We start from the raw sequence: 17896 nt of genomic DNA on the forward strand, positions 1-17896 counted from the left end.
GCTTTCAGAGTGTGTTTCTGCAATCTGCAACCTGGTTATGGCAAAGGCAGGGACTGTCAGAGTGAGCCATCGAGAAGAGAATGACTGGGGTGCCAGGATGGCTCAGTTGGTTATGCATCCGACTGTTGATTTCTGCTCAGGTCATGATATCACCACAGTCAGAGATTGAGCCCAGAGTTGGGCTCCACACTGGGTGGATTTCTCCCTCTCCCTCTGATCCTCCCCCCGCTCATATTCTCTCTCAATAAATAAATAAACAAATAAACAAGCAAACAAACAAGCAAGCAAGCATGGAAGGTATTCACACTTTTCACTCTTTCTTTCTTTACCCAATACTGAACACGGTGAACACGGGCCCAAGAACCCAAAATAAAACAAAAACAACAAAACAAAACAAAACACTAAACTAAAACCAAAAAACATTAGCACAGGCAAGTAATTCTATATTCAGAGAACACAGCACTAACACTAGGATTCTGCATGTTACTTGTGCTCATGAACCCAAGAATGTGTGGGGAGATTTCTGTCTGATAGGCAGCCTTGCAGGGGTCCATCCCCAAAGCTGCTGCTGTGAGCTATGGGCTGACATAACTGCAAGGTCAAGAGCGGCCGAGAGTGAAGAAGGGGAGGTTAATACATGTAGACCAGTCTTGTGAATCCTTGAGAAGATTCTGTGTTCTCTGTGGCTCCCACAGCATATGGTGGGGAGCTGATGTTAGCCAGCTGGTGGCTTCTCTTTCTCTGGGAGGTGGCTGTCTGACACTCAAAGAATAGATGTATATTGAGTGTCTGCTCTGTCAAGATCATGGATCAAGGGTGCCTTCCAGGAGCTCTGGTGGGAAAAATAAGATATGAGCCACCCACACCTCTGGGAGGGGAAAGGCAGATAAGAGGAGAGTAATAGTTAGGAGTTCAGATGAAAAAAGGAAGAAACTGCTTCACAGGCGTCTGAATGGTGATCTGAGAAGGAGGCAGTCTAAGAACATTCAGGGAAGGTGGCAGTTTCCTGCAGAACTGAACCTAGCGACTGGCCAATAATTAAGAATTATCTTTCCAGAATAAAGCTTCCTCCAAAGAATAGTCCCTGGACTTGGTCTGACGGATTTCAAGGGACAAGCTAGTGGTCATGTACTTACATGTGTCACAGCAGGTGCCTGGAATTTTCATGATTTTCCCCTAAGAAAACAACAAATTCCCAGATTAGGCACAAATAGTACACAGTGGATGCTGTCGGGTCACTCCAGGCCAATTCCTGGCTTTGGACTCAGCCCCGAGCTTCAGTCTCTAGACATAAACTGTGCAATGCCATCACAAATGTGAGCAGACTGACCCCCCCCCCTCCCCCCACCTGACCAGCCTGTAACAACTCTGAGTATTCTGGATTCTCTCCCAGTTGGCTCACCAGGACCATCATTCTCAGGGGAGACTAGAAATCATTTGATCTCTCACCTCTCCATCAAACAAGCTCCCCCAAGAAGAAGGTATCTAATGAAAGCATCGTATAGTGCAGAGAGTCTTATCTCTCCAACAGGCTTTGATTTTGAAACCTCAGTGATTTTTTAAACTGGGTCAGGGGTCTCCCTTGGACACTGGGACATCATGTCAGTGGGGACTGCATGCTGTTCAGAGGACTCTGTTCTTAGAGTCAAAGATGGGGCAGTCAAGAGGAAAGCAGAGCCTGAGCTCCAGCTACTCACTCCCTCGGCCAGACACTTGTGTTCATCAAAGGGCGGGCAGCCTGTGACCCTCTTCTCCCAAATGTACTCTCCTCTCTCATTGACCTTGCAGAAGTGACTATCACAGCCATCCTGGAGTGTCTCATCACGCTGAAAGGAAAGAGGGGAAATGGGTAGAGCAAATCCAAAGGCAGTGTTTGTGTTGCAAAGACACTTCAAACCATGACCTTGACACCTTGAAGTTGTTGAAACAGGTTGGAGGACTACGGAACAAGAATGAGACAATATCTATAGTCTCCACACCCAGAGCATATGAGACGAGCCCCAGTATTACAACTTATTTACTGTGAATAGGGCTGCATCAATGCAGAGAATTGCTAAACTCTTCTGACCACCTAGAAGCTTAAAAACATTAAAAGGTAGTGAGGGTAAACTAGCAAATCAACAACAGAACCAGAGATGAACCAGGGCACCACCTCCAAGCCCTAGCAACAAATTCCCGTCTTCATGGATCAGTTTGTTTCACACCTGATTGCCCGTCTAGCCTTACAGACAATAGGCTGGAAGAAATCTTAGAGATCAACCAACTCCAAATCATGGGCCTCACGCCAAGGACACTCATGTCAATAAGAATGAAAAATTTGCTAAATCAGGGAGAAAAATTCTATACCTTCTATGGACTATCCATCTTTTCTCTATAAAATCAGAAATAGGTGGGAAGCCAGTATTGATGCAAACGTAGTCCCTCTTTCTTGGAGAGGAGATCTCCAAGTAGGAAACCCAGTGGTGACTTGAGGGGAAACTCCTGAGTTCAAGTTGCTCCTACCTTCAACATCATGGTCTGGCCTCCTCTTAGCTGGATGGTGCAAGCCACAGGCAGACATCTGCCACAGCATTCATCTTGGTTCTTCTCTTCCTTGTAACCCTGTACCCAGGAGAAAAGCCAGCCTTAGTGAACCTCCCAGAGCACCCCAATCATAAGGAGGCTTACTTTTCCAGCTTCTCATCTCTCCCATCCAGCAGTTTTACCAGGAGTTCAGAAAGTCAACAGCCACCTCTTAGCTAACCTTTGTCAGTTCTCTGTTCTCTAGATGGCATTCCTTCCCTCCACATACGCACCTCTTGCTCAAGTGCTAGCGGCCACACCTATTAAATCAGACCTCTCCCCTGAGCTCCAGACTTACAAATTCAATTGTTCGCCTGACAGTTGTTTATCTTACTGTCTTCTCAAGACTCATATACAAAATGCAACTTGATTTTTGTCCCAAATTTCGTCCTTCTCCTGGCTCACCTTACCTTGATAAATGGCTTCACTACCCAGTTGCCCAAATCAGAAATTGGGGAGTCACCCTTGACTTACTCCTTTTTCTCAACCCCCCACTCATCACTGAATCTTGCCCAAAATGCCTCTCTAACTCATCCTCTGCTTGTCATGACCAGTGTCCTCTGTCATCACCTAGTCCAAGCCATCATCATCTACCACTAGACTCTGGTAATAGACTTAATTGGTCTTCCTACCTCCACTCTTGACCCTGCACTGTAAATCTCCACACATCTGCCAGAATGACTTTCACTCTCCTGCTTAAAAACCATCCATGGAGTTGTGGTTCTAGTGATGGCAGAGCAGCTTATATCAGACTGGCCCTCTGTAGATCATCAATTGTTGACAAAATATTTGTAAACAACTGTTAAAAGCACTGGATGGCAAAACCAATAACATCTTGTGAATTTATCTCTCACATAGAAGTAAACTATGTGACAACAATAGCGCAAAGTATAGGGGGGAGAGTACATCATACACAAAATGTATATTATCAGATCAAAGTAGACTATGGTAAGTCAAGGGTGCATATTGGAATCTCTAGAGCAACTGCTATTATCTCTAGCAAAATATTTTCTATCTTCACTTGTGATTTCTTCTTTGGTTCATGGATTATTTTAAAGTATTTTATTTAATTTCCAAATATGGGGAGGAGGCATGTTTCTCAATACCTTTTTGTTACTAATTTCAAGCTAATTTAAATTGTGGTCTTAGAATATACCCTAAATGATATCAAAATCTTGACATGTATTGACCTTTTAATGGTCCAGAATTTGATCCAAATAACTGAAAATTCCATGTGCATTAGAGAAGTATGTGTGCTCTGCAGTTTGAAAATAGAGTAGTCAGGGGCGCCTGGGTGGCGCAGTCGGTTAAGCGTCCGACTTCAGCCAGGTCACGATCTCGCGGTCCGTGAGTTCGAGCCCCGCGTCAGGCTCCGGGCTGATGGCTCGGAGCCTGGAGCCTGTTTCCGATTCTGTGTCTCCCTCTCTCTCTGCCCCTCCCCCGTTCATGCTCTGTCTCTCTCTGTCCCCAAAAAATAAATAAAAAACGTTGAAAATAGAGTAGTCTATTGTTTTCAATTAGGTCGAGTTGGTGGATACAGTTTTCCAAATCTTCTATATCGTTACTGATTTTTTCCTACTTATCCTATAAATTGCTGAAAAAACATTAAAATTACAAAATAAGTTTGTAGACAAGCCTATTTCTCCCTCTAGTTCTGTCCGTTTTTGCTTCATGTATTGGAAACTCTGCTACCAGATACATACACATCTAGGATTCTTATGTCTTCATGATGAATCTACTCTTTTATAATTATGAAAGAATCTTCTTTATTTTTGGTAACATTCCTCATTTTATAGCCTATTTTGGTATTAATATATCCATCTTAGCTATCTTATTCTTAGCATTGGCTGGCATATCTTTTTTCATCCTTTTCTTTTCAATCTCTTCATCTCTTTAAATAGGAAACACATCTTGGGGCACCTGGCTGGCCCAGTCGGTGGAGAATATGACTCTTGATCTGGGGGTCATGAGTTCAACCCCTATGTTGGATATAGAGCTTACTTTAAAAAATAATAATAATAAATAAATAAACTGAAAGCGCATCTCTTATAAACAGTATACTGATTGAGTCTTGCTTTTTTATCCAAGCCCGACAATCTCCATTTGTTATCAGGATTTTGTTTTGCCCATTTACAATAATTTCAGTAACGAAATTATTGATATGGCTGGGTTTAAATCTACCATTATATTATTCATTTTATTTTTTGTCTTCTCTATTATTTGTTCCATGTTTTTTTTTTTTCCATAGTATTTTGGTTTAATCAAGTTGTTTATTTAGAATTTCATTTTCTCTCCCCTATTGGCCTTTTAGTTGCACTTCCTCGACTACTAGTTTAGTGGTTACACAGGCTTGTCCATTTACCAAACCTCATCAAACTATATACTTTATATCTGTGCATTTTATTTTAGGTAAACTATCCCCCCCCCTGGAAAAAATAAGACTTTCTATGGCTTCCCATTGCATTTAGAATAAAACCCAATCTTCTTAGCATGTTCTACAAGGCCCCACATGGCTCCTTCCTAATTTTCTGACCTTATCTTCTACCACCATCCCCTTGCTTTTAACAATCTACCCCTGTGCATCTCCTAGGACCATGAACATGCCAACCTCCTCACTTGAGAGTCTTTGTGTATGCTATTCCCTCTCCCTGGAATGTTCTTCCCCAAATTTTGTATGACTAGCTCTTTCTCATCCTTTAGTAATCATTTCAAATATCAATCCTCAGAGAGGATACAACATACAACATATGCACACACTCTCCATAACACTTAACACAATCTGAAAATTTTATTTGTTCTCCCTGAGAAGCATGTGAATTCCAAACTCAGTTTATGCTGTGTGTCATTGTATCCCAGCACCTGGCCCTTAGTAGGCCTCCTACACTCACTGAGACAAGTTGAGCTGGGAACTCCTTGACAGTGGCTTTAAGTGACAGCCCTTCATTATATCTGCATTGGAAAAAGCAGCAGCTTCCAGACAGCAGGATTTCACAGTCTTTGCAAAAATGCCCCCAGATTTAGCAGTCAACATAGGGCAACCACTTTTTATCTTGCAAAGTAAGAGTATTCTCAACAATGTTAATAAAACAAAAATCAAAAAGCTACCATCAGCTGCTTCATCACTGCATCAAAATTAAAGCTCTCTTAATGCTACCCACCACTCAAAAAAAAAAAAAAAAAAAAAAAAACAAAGGAAGAACATAATCTCACAATATTTTTAAAGAATAACTTGATTTATATGAGAAACCAACCACAATGTCATTCTTTTTCAGTCTTTTTCTCATTTTGCCTCATTTAGTGATAACCACTTAGAGATTCATTCATTTGGGCCCCGAGGTTTTCCTCATATGAATCTCTAGCCAGTCAGTTTGGAGCCTCAGACAGAAAACACGGGCTTCTCTGCAATGCCCCCTTGTGCACTGCACATGGGCTCAATGCCCCTATCAGCAGGCAAGGTTAGGAGTCGCTAAGCCTGCTCAGAATGAATTTAAGCAATTTGCTACTCATAAACCAAGCTTCTGAACTCAGTGTGTCATCAGGGATCAGGCCGTGCAGAAAGCCAGTGAGTATAGAGCTCAGCACAGCATCAGAGCTACTGGGCCCATGCCACACAGTCTTCCACACTGGGAAAGACACCGCTGGAGTCTGAGGGCATCAGTTTGTGGTTTACTGTAAGCTTTAAACTGCGTTTTCAGAAGCATACAATACCTTAAAGGTGTAGGACCAAGGTAAAGGAACAGGAAGAAAGAGAATAAACAGTATGAGTGAGTGTGGGTGGTTAGAGTCAGAAGGAGGAGATTAAACAGGGCTTAAATTAGGCAGGATTTCGTGGGAGCATAGATTTGGGTGTTTTTCTTTTCAGTGAGTGTTAGAGAAGAGACTAGGAAACACGCTCTGCTCAGCAGGCCCAAGGAGAGGAAAATGGACAAAATCTTTACAGGAGAAATGAGTAGGCAGGGGACAAAGGGAGGAGGGGACTGCTAAGTGAAGGGACGGGGCGGTGGAGACAAAACCCACACACCAGAGAGGCAGAGGGCACAACTGAGCTAAGAACAGGACAAAACAGAGGGTGTTATGGTAGGACAAAGAACAGGAAGAAAAGGAGGAGAGGGTGGAAGGTACTAGGAGAGGGGCAATGATTTTGGAGTTGGGAACAAGGGAGGGAGGTGCACAGGGAGCCTGAAAGGACCCACTTACAGGAGTAAACAAGGAAACAGACCTTCTGCATGTCCCCTGTCCTGTAAGGCATAATACAGCTGCACCAGGTAACAGGGCTTGTCCAAGCCCTGCAAGGCTTCCTGGCCATGCCAGGCAGTACTGTGTGTTCCATAGGCAGGCACATGCCATGCATCCACACATGCACACACACACACACACACACACACACACACACACACACAGAAGGGCAGTGCTGAATGGGCTTTCCCCAGAACATCCAATCAGAAGCAACTGCCTCCTCTGCCTGCCAGCCAAGTTCCCACCAGCCAGAGTCTAGTTGTGTAGGTCTGAGCAGCCACAAGTCCTGCCCCTGCCCACTCATGCCCCTAACATTGCCCTGCCTGTGTCCCATAGCACTTTCCATAAATTGCATTGGCTGCTCAATAAATTTCCATAAATTGCATTGGCTGCTTACCTCTTCTAACTCTTACTTCTATCTGCCAGTCTGGTCCCCATTCCCCTCCCTGGAAGGTCCTCTATTCTACATTCAACTCACTGCTCAAGGTCAGCTCATGGTCGTGCCCCTCCAACAGCCTTCTCAGTGTTCCATGTCTGAGTGACCTCTCTTCCTCATGCTTCCGTCAGGCCTTCACCTGTCAAGTTTCATGTCTACTATCCACTAGCACAAACCACCCTCTGCAGGTCTCCTTAAGGTATGAGCACCGCCCTTCCCGGGGAGGAAATGGACTCACATCTCCAGTGACACTAACACTTGAGTCTAGGCAGTTCAAGCACACCTACCTAAACTTTATTGACCACAGCTCCCCACCCTCAGGAGACCTCTCTGACCTTCATGGCAGAGGCATGTGGCAAGATCAGTTAAGGATGCTGAGGTAGAAAGGGGACAACTGAGGCAGTTTTCAGCAAAGGTTGAGAGACACGTAGAAGGAGGACTAATCTAGAAGTTCTCAACAGGGAGGAAGTGGGTACACTGCCATGGGGGATATTAGGATTTGGGAGGAAAGGAGGAAGAGTACCAAAAGGGGCCATGGATTTAAGAATACTGAGGGGCGCCTGGGTGGCTCAGTTGGTTGCGCTTCCGACTTCAGCCCAGGTCACGATCTCACCGTCTGTGAGTTCGAGCCCCACATCGGGCTCTGTGCTGACAGCTCAGAGCCTGGAGCCTGCTTCGGATTCTGTGTTTCCCTCTCTCTCTAACCCTCCCCCACTCATGCTCTGTCTCTCTCTGTCTCAAAAATAAAATAAAACATAAAAAAAAAAATTTTTAAAAAAAGAATACTGAAACATATGTATCTAGACTGGATTGATTCCACTTCTGGATTTCTATGTAGAGACTTTACTGTACCACCTTCTGGCCACTAGAGGGCGCTGTTAGGGAGTTAGTAGCTCCCCCTCTAGGAAGCACTGCTTCAAGACCGCACTGGTGTGGACCTCTTGCTGCGCCGATTCGTAGGTCAGTGGACATCCAAGGTGGAAGAGATGCCACAAACTCCGTGCAGCATTATTTAATTCCCTATTCAAGCCCAGATGTGTTCCAGGGGAGCTGTTACACGTACATACATACACACACCACCCAAAACCTTAGACAAGCAACTAGGATTTAACAACAGCAACAAAAAGCAAAAATATGTGCCTCGTTAGCTTCATCCTCATTGAGGCAGGAATGTTCTCTGAATCATTCTATCAGATATAGCTGTGTCTCAGGGCGCCTGGGTGGCTCAATTAAGCGTCTGACTTCAGCTCAGGCCGTGATCTCGCGGTTCACAAGTTCGAGCCCCGCATCAGGCAGTGTGCTGACAGTTCAGAGCCTGGAGCCTGCTTCAGATTCTATGTGTCCCTCTCTCTGCTCGTGCCCCTCCCCCACTCGTGCTCTATCTCTCTCAAAAATAAATAAAAATATTTTTAAAAAAATAGCTGTGTCTCCTATAGACTCATTCGCTCCACATAGATTTTACTAAGCCCCTACTGAGAGTATAACTCTGTGCCAAGGGCCATGAAGAACGGTTCTACAGATGGAGAACACTCTGTATACGGGACCTGCTCCAGCGTCCTTCATCTCTACCCTCCTGATGTTTCCTCCTGCTCTGGCTGGCCACACTCCTCCTCACAGGAAGGACTCCTTCCTCCCTGGCCTCACCCCAGAGCCTGCCTGCTCCCTTGCACAGTTGAGGGAGGAAGCCTTCCACTTGCACTGCCTGAAAGTGCTATTACTCTATTCTGTGCCTCTGGCTCACAAGAAGCTCATCTGACTCACTGTGTTTTTGAACAAAGCAGGAGCCCCCAGCACAGACGGCAGTTTGAGGAAGAAGCATTAGGTCTAGATCCGTGAGGTGGGGCTGGGTCACAGTGAAGACAAGGAAATGCCGGTTTTCATCTGGCTAACTAGAAATGATTCCACTTCTCAGAATCCACCCTCGGAGGGATTCAGAGTGTGCATAGTCATTGTGACCTGGCAGAAACAGGGTGAAATATTTTCAGCCAATTATGCCCAATATTTTCAGCCAATTATGCCCAATAATGAAGGTACAGGATGACGTACATCCGTTTTAAGGAATACTGTATAGAATTTTTCATTTAGTGTCTGATAACTGTTGAATAATTTTTAATGTTTTCAAAGAATGGCAATGATGGCTTCTTAAAATGTTGTGTAAAAAAATAATAAAGAACTGTAAATATGGCATCATAAGTCTTGCAAATATTGTGTTTGCTTAAATTTCCAAAACTAGACTCTTCATTATAGTTGTCAAATATTGTCCATAGTCAGAAAATAACAAAAGCTTTATATACAGACTCCAGTAAGGTCCCATTGCTTGGGTCCCACAAGTACCCAGGCCATCGCCCGGAGCCTGACAGCCCTCTTACCAGGGGGCAGGCCTCACAGGTGGTCTTCCTGCACTCCAGCTTGAATCCAGAGACGGGCCCCACCTGGATGGTGCAGTGGCAGGTCGTGCACACGTCAATCATCAGACTTTTCCCGGGCTGAAACCAGAGGCACCAGGATCAGGCTCCCCAGCACACCGACCCCCCGCCCCTGACCCTCCCATTCACTTCAGCTATCTGCCTTAGGAGAGGGGGCCCGGCTGCCTACACAAGATGAGCCATCGCCCTGATGCTCCTCCTGGGTCCAGGGACCCACTCCATTCCTGCCTTCCACCTCAAGTATGGTGACGGTAAGTCAGAGATTTTATGCCAGAAAGTGAGCCTGAGCAGTGAGAGAGGGAGATGGATTGAAATGTGTGTGATGCCATCAGAGCACTTCTCTGCACACAGAAGAGATGCTCAGGAGCCCGAGTGGGGGCCGGAAGGTGAGGCCCTACAGAGTCAGCAAGATGGCGGGAGCCTGGCAGCCGGATGCCCTGGAAGCCCTGGAAGCAATGGAAAGTGGGGGATAGGACTCCCTGCTTCCTTTTATTTCCACTTCAAATGACTGAGCTGCCCATCCTTCCCATGGCACCCATACAACTTGCCCTGGAGAAGAAGGCTCACCCCAATGATGGTGCCATTGAGCATGCAGGCCTCCAGTGGCTCTGGGGGAGAGAGAAAGGTGCAGGGTTGATCCCCTCAGGGTCTTCTCCTCCCCATCTGCGCCCCTCTCCTCCATCTGCAGTCCCTCTCACCACCCCACCCCAGGCGCTGTGGGTCCCACAGTAGCCTTACTCCTCTCAGGCCTGCAGAGGAAGGGCAGGCTGCCTGTGTCCTACCACGCCGCCCACAGTAAGAAGATCCTCTCCCTCCTCAGCCTCAAGGGGACAACCTTTTTAAATGGTTCACACTTTAAGTGTGAGTGGGAGGGCACCTGGGCTTCTGAAAGAATGAAACTCTACTCTGGAAACTTTAAGTCCCAAGCTCAAACCACACAAAGAATTCAGAGCAGGTGGTAGAGAGAGATGCTATTTTGTTTGTTGGTGGAGTTGGGGGTGGGAAGTTGGAACACCTTTCCCCAGCAGAGGCAATACAGCGGATGCTTGAGAAGCCTGGGTTTGGCAGCTCTACCACTACTAACACACACGGGCAAATAAATGGAGGTGGAATGATATAAATCTACCACTGGGCACAGTGATGACCTTTAGGAAACTATAATATTTCTCTCATCGTATTTGCTTTCCCACAAAAGCATTATGAACAGATACGAGGAGTTTGATCCTGCCCATTTCCCCGAGGTGCTGAAAAGACAAAGAATTCAGGAGTCCTTAATGGAAAGAGAGGCTTGGAGGTGGGGCCCCTGGACGCACGCCTTACCGCAGTGACAGGTGGGGCAACACTCTGACGCCTTACAACTCAGCTGGAAGCCCACAGGGCAGGTAGGGATGTCCAGCTGGGGGCAGGAGACATTTCTCTGTTGCACAAAGACCTCTTCCTTCACTCGGACACACTCATTGATGAGGCAGGGGTTGTCAGGGGAGGCCCAGTGAGAGCCAACCTGTGGTTAGAACATTAGACTTGAGCAAGGTTGGGCTGAGGGCCCAGTGGGGTGTGCTGTTCTCTCAGGGAGCGGATCTGGGCTCTGGGGGTGAGCCCCAGCTTAATATGTAAATCCCACCCACAGGGTAAGGCCCACAGAGGGAGTGAATGGGGCTCATCCCACGTCTTTCAATAAGTCTAGGTCAAAGTCATCCTAAGATCCTAGCTCAGAGCCATGTGTTCTACAGACACAGTCTTCAGCACTGAGTGAGCCCCTTAGGGAAGCCTGGGGACACTCTCCTCCACCCTCAGCCCTGGATGTGAGCTGAGCTCAGAGGCTCTAGGGCACTCTGACCAAGAAGCAGCAGCATGGGTTGACTCAGAGGGGATGTGAAAGGGAAACTCCACTCATTTCCTAGCCAGGAGCTACTTCCCACTTACTCCTACAGGGAGAAAGCAAGAGACTAGGGATGCTAGCATCTGGCCCCTACAGCCCAGCAATCTGTCCCTGGGGCTTCCAGGCCTGTAGATGAGTGGCCCGACTCGTGGCAGAACAGTACTTATAGCCTGTGGAGCTTTGGAGGGCCCACAACACATGCAGGATGGTGAGGCCATCCCATACCAACCACTTGGGGGAAGCTGACCTCAGATCCCCAGGTAAACAGGAGGACACGAATCCCCAAGGAGTTCACAGAACTCTTAGGGAAGGAACTGGGCCTCTCCCCAAATCCACCAAATGGGAAGTCTAAGGCAATCTCAACTATTCCTAAGGGGAAAGTAATCCCAGCCGACATCTGGATAATACCACAGCCAGATGCAACTCCCTATGGGGAAACCAAAAGGCGGAGAATTCAGCACTGGACCACAGAATGGACAACCAAGCTGGTAAGGCACTACCAGCCTGGGCCCCAGACCTACATTCCTCCAGTGAGACTGGAAGTCCCCCCGCAGTGAACCAGTCACCACTTCACAGGCAGTTGGCAAACACCTTCCACAGCACTCGTCTTCATGGAGGACATAAGTGAAGCCCTGGAAAAATACAAAGAACAGCGAGTAAGGACAGCCCAGCAGCAAAAACACAGGTGTTCTTATCTATTCTGTATGTGCACTGAGCCCTGGGGATTTACAGACCAGTTGGAGTGAACATATTCATCTCTGTCATCCACAGCCTCAGGATCATGCTAAGAAGTGGGTAAGAGGCACCAACCACTGAGTCACTAAGCTAGGTCTTATACCAGCTGAAGATACATAACCATGCCCTCTGAAAGCTTCCAATTTCAAACCAAGATGCAGTCCACAGGAGTATTAAAGACAGTCCAAAATCCACTCAGCAGCAGCCACCTGGCCTGATCTTTATCATGGCCAACTCCAGGGCCCCTCATTTACTGGAGGGAATGGTCAGGATGCCTGGGATCTAGTCTCCGCTGTAACAGAGATAATTACCTATACAAGACGAGCACATTGATCCCAAGAACTCTCACCAACATACAGAGTTGGGTTTCCCCTGGCCATTGCTTGATATTACCTAGCAGCTTATGGGGCCCAGTAAGATAAGAAAGTGCACAGATTGACCTTTCCCAGAAAGGAGAGACCAGTGTCTCTCCAGGGAGACCAGTGTCCTGCAGTCTGCCAGCACATCTTAATGGCCAAAGCATTAGGAACTTGGACTGAAATCTTCTGAAACTCCAAAGCCATATACAAAGAACAGGCAAATCACCGATACGTGTGTTTGTCCCGGGAGCCAAGGAAAGAGAACCCAGGACCACGCTTCATTTTGGAGCTCTGTGCTTGAAAGACAAGGAATGACAGCAGCTGTCCAGGGTGGGTGTGGATGCCTAGCCTGCTCTGCTCCACAGGCACACTCATGATGAGCAGGGCCAAGTCAGAAAATGCACACAACGCCGGTGCCTCTCTCTGGGGGAACTCGGGCACTCCAGAGACTTGGCTCAACTTTACACCATCTGCACAGGACCTACTTACATCCCCACCTGCGTCATAGCAGTGCCCACGGAGCTGTCCCCAGTCCTTTATCAGCTGGGATTCTAGACGTTCACGGGGCATCTATGACGTACTAGATACTCTGGAGGAGCCAACAAATTAGGGCGATACAATCTAGACACCATCCACTACAAGCAGAATACACAAAGTGCTGTGAAAGAAACAAAGCCTCAAGGGAGCACAGAAGACAGTCATTAATCCCTTTAGGGACTCAAGTCACTCTTGTGTGCCTCCCTCAGAGTGCTGAGTCATGTGGATTTGCATAATCTTCCTGTTTGCTGCTGCCCTCCTCACCTGCAAACGTGGTCATCAGTATGTTAGCTGACTCCCAGACCAGAGGCCTTGTTCTCAAAACCCCACCCCCTTCTTGCACCATGCCACCAAATTTCCTGGCTGCCATCTTTCTAAGATTCCCACCACACCTCCAACATCCTCATTTCTTGCTGAGCAACTGGGGTTCAGCCTATATATGTCATCTCTCCTTCTTTTCCCATACTCCTCCGAATCCTATGGCTTATATCTGCTCAAAAGGTACATCTCACACCCTTCTTCTTACTCTTCTCCAGCCTGTTTGCACTGGTTCCCCAACTAAGAATGAAACTAATTTGGGGCACCTGGGTGGCTTAGTCAGTTAAGCATCCTACTTCGGCTCCGGTCATGATCTCATAGTTGGTGGGTTTGGGCCCCATGTTGGGCTCTGTGCCGACAGCCTGGAGCCTGCTTTGAATTCTGTGTCTCCTCTCTCTCTCTCTCTCTCTCTCTGCCCCTCCGCCACTCATGCTCGTCTCTCTCACTCAAAAATAAACATTTTTTTAAAGTATAAAAAAAGAATGGAACTAATTTTTTGAGGAACCTCCATACTGTTTTCCAAGTGGCTGCACCAGTTAGCATTCCCACCATCAGTGCAAAAGTTCCCCTTTCTCTGCATCCTCGCCAACATCTGTTGTTTCCTGAGTCGTTAATGTTAGCCATTCTGACAGGTGTCAGGCAGTATCTCTTTGTGGTTTTGATTTGTATCTCCCTGATGATGAGTGATGTCGAGTATCTTTTCATGTGTATCTGGATGTCTTCTTTGGAAAAATGTCTATTCACGTCTTCTGCCCATTTCTTCACTGGTTATTTGTTTTCTGGGTAATGGGCACTAAGAAGGGCACTTTTGGGGATAAGCACTGGGTATCATATGTAAGAGATGAATCACTGGGTTCTACTCCTGACACCAAGACTACACTGTATGTTAACTGACTTGAATTTAAATTAAAAAAAAAAAAAAAAAAAAAAAGAATGGAATTAAGTGCATCTACTATCCACCCAATCTGAAGACAGATATGTCCCTGAAAGTAAATTCCCAATTTATTTAGCATCCCAATCCTTTCTTTTTAAGTTTTTATTTATTTATTTTGAGAGAGGGAGCGCACGCGCGCGCGAGCGCACGAGCCTGACATTGGGCTCCAACTCACAAACCCTGAGATTATGACCAGAGCCAAAATCAAGAGCTGGATGTTTAACTGACTGAGCCACCCAGGCACCCCTAACAGCCCAACCCTTGAAGCACAATTGCCATAGCTAAAATGGGAGGTGGGAGGCCTGGAGTTCCGGTGCTTTGTCTCTTTGCTGGATCGAACTGGCTCTTGCATCGCTGGTGTTGCCAAGATACTGGCCTAACAGCGACGCAGGCCAGGAGTCAGGACACTCTACTGGCTTCAAAGGGCTGTAAACTACCTGCAACTTCATTCCTTGTACTAGCCCCCTGCTTCCTATCTGGCAAGTGGTAAGAACAACCCTACCTCTTCTTCCTTCTGGAGGAGAATCATGAGGGTAAATAAAATATAATGCATTGTATTTAGTCCCTCAGAACACAGCTCCTAAAGCCACAATTTAGTCTGATTCTGGAGGTGCTCCCAGTTTCATTGTCCCATAATGTGTCTACACAGATTGCTGATTTTTCAGACCACATTTATAATTTGCAGTACAGAAAACATGATCACTGCTGTCCCAATTCAGTTTTTAATTCTTCTTGCAGTAGCCGGCCCCTAAGGCTCCTGTGTGTTGTGGGGCACTCTATTCTTGCCAGTTAAGACTGGTCAGACCCTAGAAAAAAGGGAGCAATGGTTGTGCAGGGAGAATTGTGGGTAAAATTCTGGTTTAGGGCCATTATCATCATCATCATCATCATCCCTTTAATGTTATCTGGAGATGATGATGACAAAAAAGCAGACAAGTGCATATATCCTGTGCTTGTCTTCACAACAGCAATGAGGCTAATGCTCTTGATGCTGGTTTGGAAGTGCGTGGTTTGATGATGGAAGGGAGGACCCAAGTGCGAATCCCAAAGTGGGAGAGTTTCCTCAGTCTGTCTGCCTCTACCTGCCTTGCTGGTACTGAGGAGGAGCGGAGTTGCGAGGCACCCTTGGGAGAGGATGATGCGGTGGTATCCAGGTGTGTCCACTGGGAACGCTAAGTTTTGGAAACCCATCAGTCTCCATCTCCTCCCACAGGCCATGAAAGGGGATGGAAACAACTTGCAAGAGAGTGCTGCTGGGGCGCCCGGGTGGCTCAGTCGGTTGAGCGTCCGACTTTGGCTCAGGTCATGATCTTGTGGTTCATGAGTTCAGGCCCTGCGTCGGGCTCTACACGGATAATCTCAGAGCCTGGAGCCTGCTTCAGATTCTGTGTCTCCCTCTCTCTCTCTGCCCTCCCTTGCTCGTGCTCTGTCTCTCTTGCTCTTGAAAATAAAATAAAAAAAATTTTTAAAGTAAAGTAAGAGAGTGCTGCTTAGAGGTCATTTTGATAAAACCAGCACCCAATATGTTTTGTGTATCAGCAGGGGGTTTTGACTGCAAAGAACAGAAGCCACTCAAGCTAGCTAAAATGAAAGCAGGTTTATGGGAAAGGCAGGGAATCTCTCAGAAATGAAACGCAGGAGATGAAAGCAGGCACAGTGGTCATACAGTGTTTCTCTCCATTTGTCCCATGAGCCCCCGTCTCTGCTTCTCTCTGCCCATCAGTTCCAGCTCCTCATTGCCCGCAGGCTGCCTCTGGGAGGAAGTTTTGCTTTCTCATAAATTTTGATTGCACGTGTCTTTATTGAGTCTGGCTGCAGCTCAACATGGCTCTGTAGGTCCAGGGTTCATCCCTGTCTAATCTGACTTATTCAGTGTTTGTTTTCCATAGATTAACTTCTCAGAAAGAAAACTGATGGGCTCAGCTCAGCCTATGAATTGGGTCCTCTGTCCAATTAGTAAAGGGGTTTTCTTGCTCCTTTCTGGGATCCCCCCGCCCCTACCTCCCACCCTGATTGCTCCTGGCAATGCCCAGCCCCTCTGCGCCCCTTACCGACCGGCAGTTGTCCTCACAGGGCTTCTGGGAGCACTGGGCCACGCGCAGACCCATCACAGCATCTTCCATGTCGGTGCAGGTGCACACATCACAGCCCTCCTCCCAGAACTGGCCCACAGGGTAGATGGTGCCTCGGTGGACACACACCTGCAGACACAAGGCTTCTGTGAGCAAGCTCGTTCCATTCGTTCAAACAAGAGGTTAGTAAGCACCTGCTATATATTGGAAGGTGCCGTAGGTGCTAAAAACAGCAATATATAAAGCCAACATGGTCTCTGCCCACCTGGAGGGATGTTTATCAAGTACGTTTCCTCTTCCCTTCCCTGCCCACCAGTCTTAGAGAGCCATGGCTGGCATACCCTGGGAGGGGCCCCTGATGGGTCCTTCTTGGACCACAGGCTCAGAAATAACTCACTGGCTGCCTTAATCCAGTTTTATCACTGCCTTAACTGCATTTCATTCCCTCCCATGTCGCGCAGAAAACTGTTCCCTAATCCTCAGACCTAGTAAAGTCGTTGGACTTAGCACCCATCCGCACATAGTCCTCTGTTCCCATCAGGAGTGGACTGGAGGTGAGTGGAGGCTATGAATGGGTATTCCCTTGAGGCCCGCACATAACAAGGAGGCACAGAGAATGGGAATACGTTTGAGAGACGAGGGATCCTGCTCGGAAGAACTATAGGCTACAGAAGGGATGTGGGAAATGAAATTACAAAGGTAGATTGGTATCAGAATATGTAAAGCCTGGGATGTACATGCTACACAGTACTCAGACTTTACTCTGTAGGAATGAGGCACTAAGGAATCATGACATTTAATGACAGTTTTGACATTAATCCCAAGTCTTCCCTTTGAAGCCATGAACAGGTCTCCACCCTCATTCATACATAACCGTACAAGTATTTATAAGCCCTTGTCCTTTAGCTACTCTGTCTTCCAGCTTGTGTATAATGAACTTACGGAATGGAACCCCTGATTCTTCTATCAAGAAGCCTGCTGGAAAATGTTACCACCCAAAAATTCACTTCCAGGAATCTATCTCAAAAGATGCAATGCCCAAAATACAAAATGACAGGTGCTCAAGGCTATTTGTTACAGCATTATTAGTAAATATGTTACTCTGCCATGGTATTTCGTATAACAAAATAGCAAACCAAAAAGGAAGTAAATGCAGGGGCGCCTGGGTGGCTTGGTCAGTTAAGCGTCTGACTTCGGCTCAGGTCATGATCTCAAGGTCCGTGAGTTCAAGCCCCGCATCAGGCTCTGTGCTGACCGCTCAGAGCCTGGAGCCTGTTTCAGATTCTGTGTCTCCCTCTCTCTCTGACCCTCCCCCATTCATGCTCTGTCTCTCTCTGTCTCAAAAATAAATAAATGTTAAAAAAAAAAAGGAAGTAAATGCAACCCCTAAAAATGGAAAACA

The 17896-nt window shown here is 46.8% G+C and overlaps 1 protein-coding gene across 2 annotated transcripts in view; it reads right to left on the reverse strand.

Annotated features, from left to right (window-relative positions):
- The window catches only part of VWF (von Willebrand factor), a 137700-nt gene that overhangs the window by 1872 nt on the left and 117932 nt on the right, over window positions 1-17896 (reverse strand). For both annotated transcript variants that reach the window (XM_060658633.3, XM_060658634.3), the window contains exons 43-50: window positions 16474-16623; window positions 12061-12171; window positions 10981-11161; window positions 10228-10268; window positions 9604-9720; window positions 2503-2601; window positions 1698-1826; window positions 1137-1176 (exon numbers count right to left, since the gene is read on the reverse strand). In XM_060658633.3, the coding sequence (XP_060514616.3) occupies window positions 1137-1176; window positions 1698-1826; window positions 2503-2601; window positions 9604-9720; window positions 10228-10268; window positions 10981-11161; window positions 12061-12171; window positions 16474-16623 (868 nt within the window). The remainder of the gene's footprint in view (window positions 1-1136; window positions 1177-1697; window positions 1827-2502; window positions 2602-9603; window positions 9721-10227; window positions 10269-10980; window positions 11162-12060; window positions 12172-16473; window positions 16624-17896) is intronic.

This window comes from Panthera onca, chromosome B4 (genome assembly GCF_046562875.1).
Source record: "Panthera onca isolate mPanOnc1 chromosome B4, mPanOnc1 haplotype 2, whole genome shotgun sequence".
NCBI lineage: Eukaryota > Metazoa > Chordata > Mammalia > Carnivora > Felidae > Panthera > Panthera onca.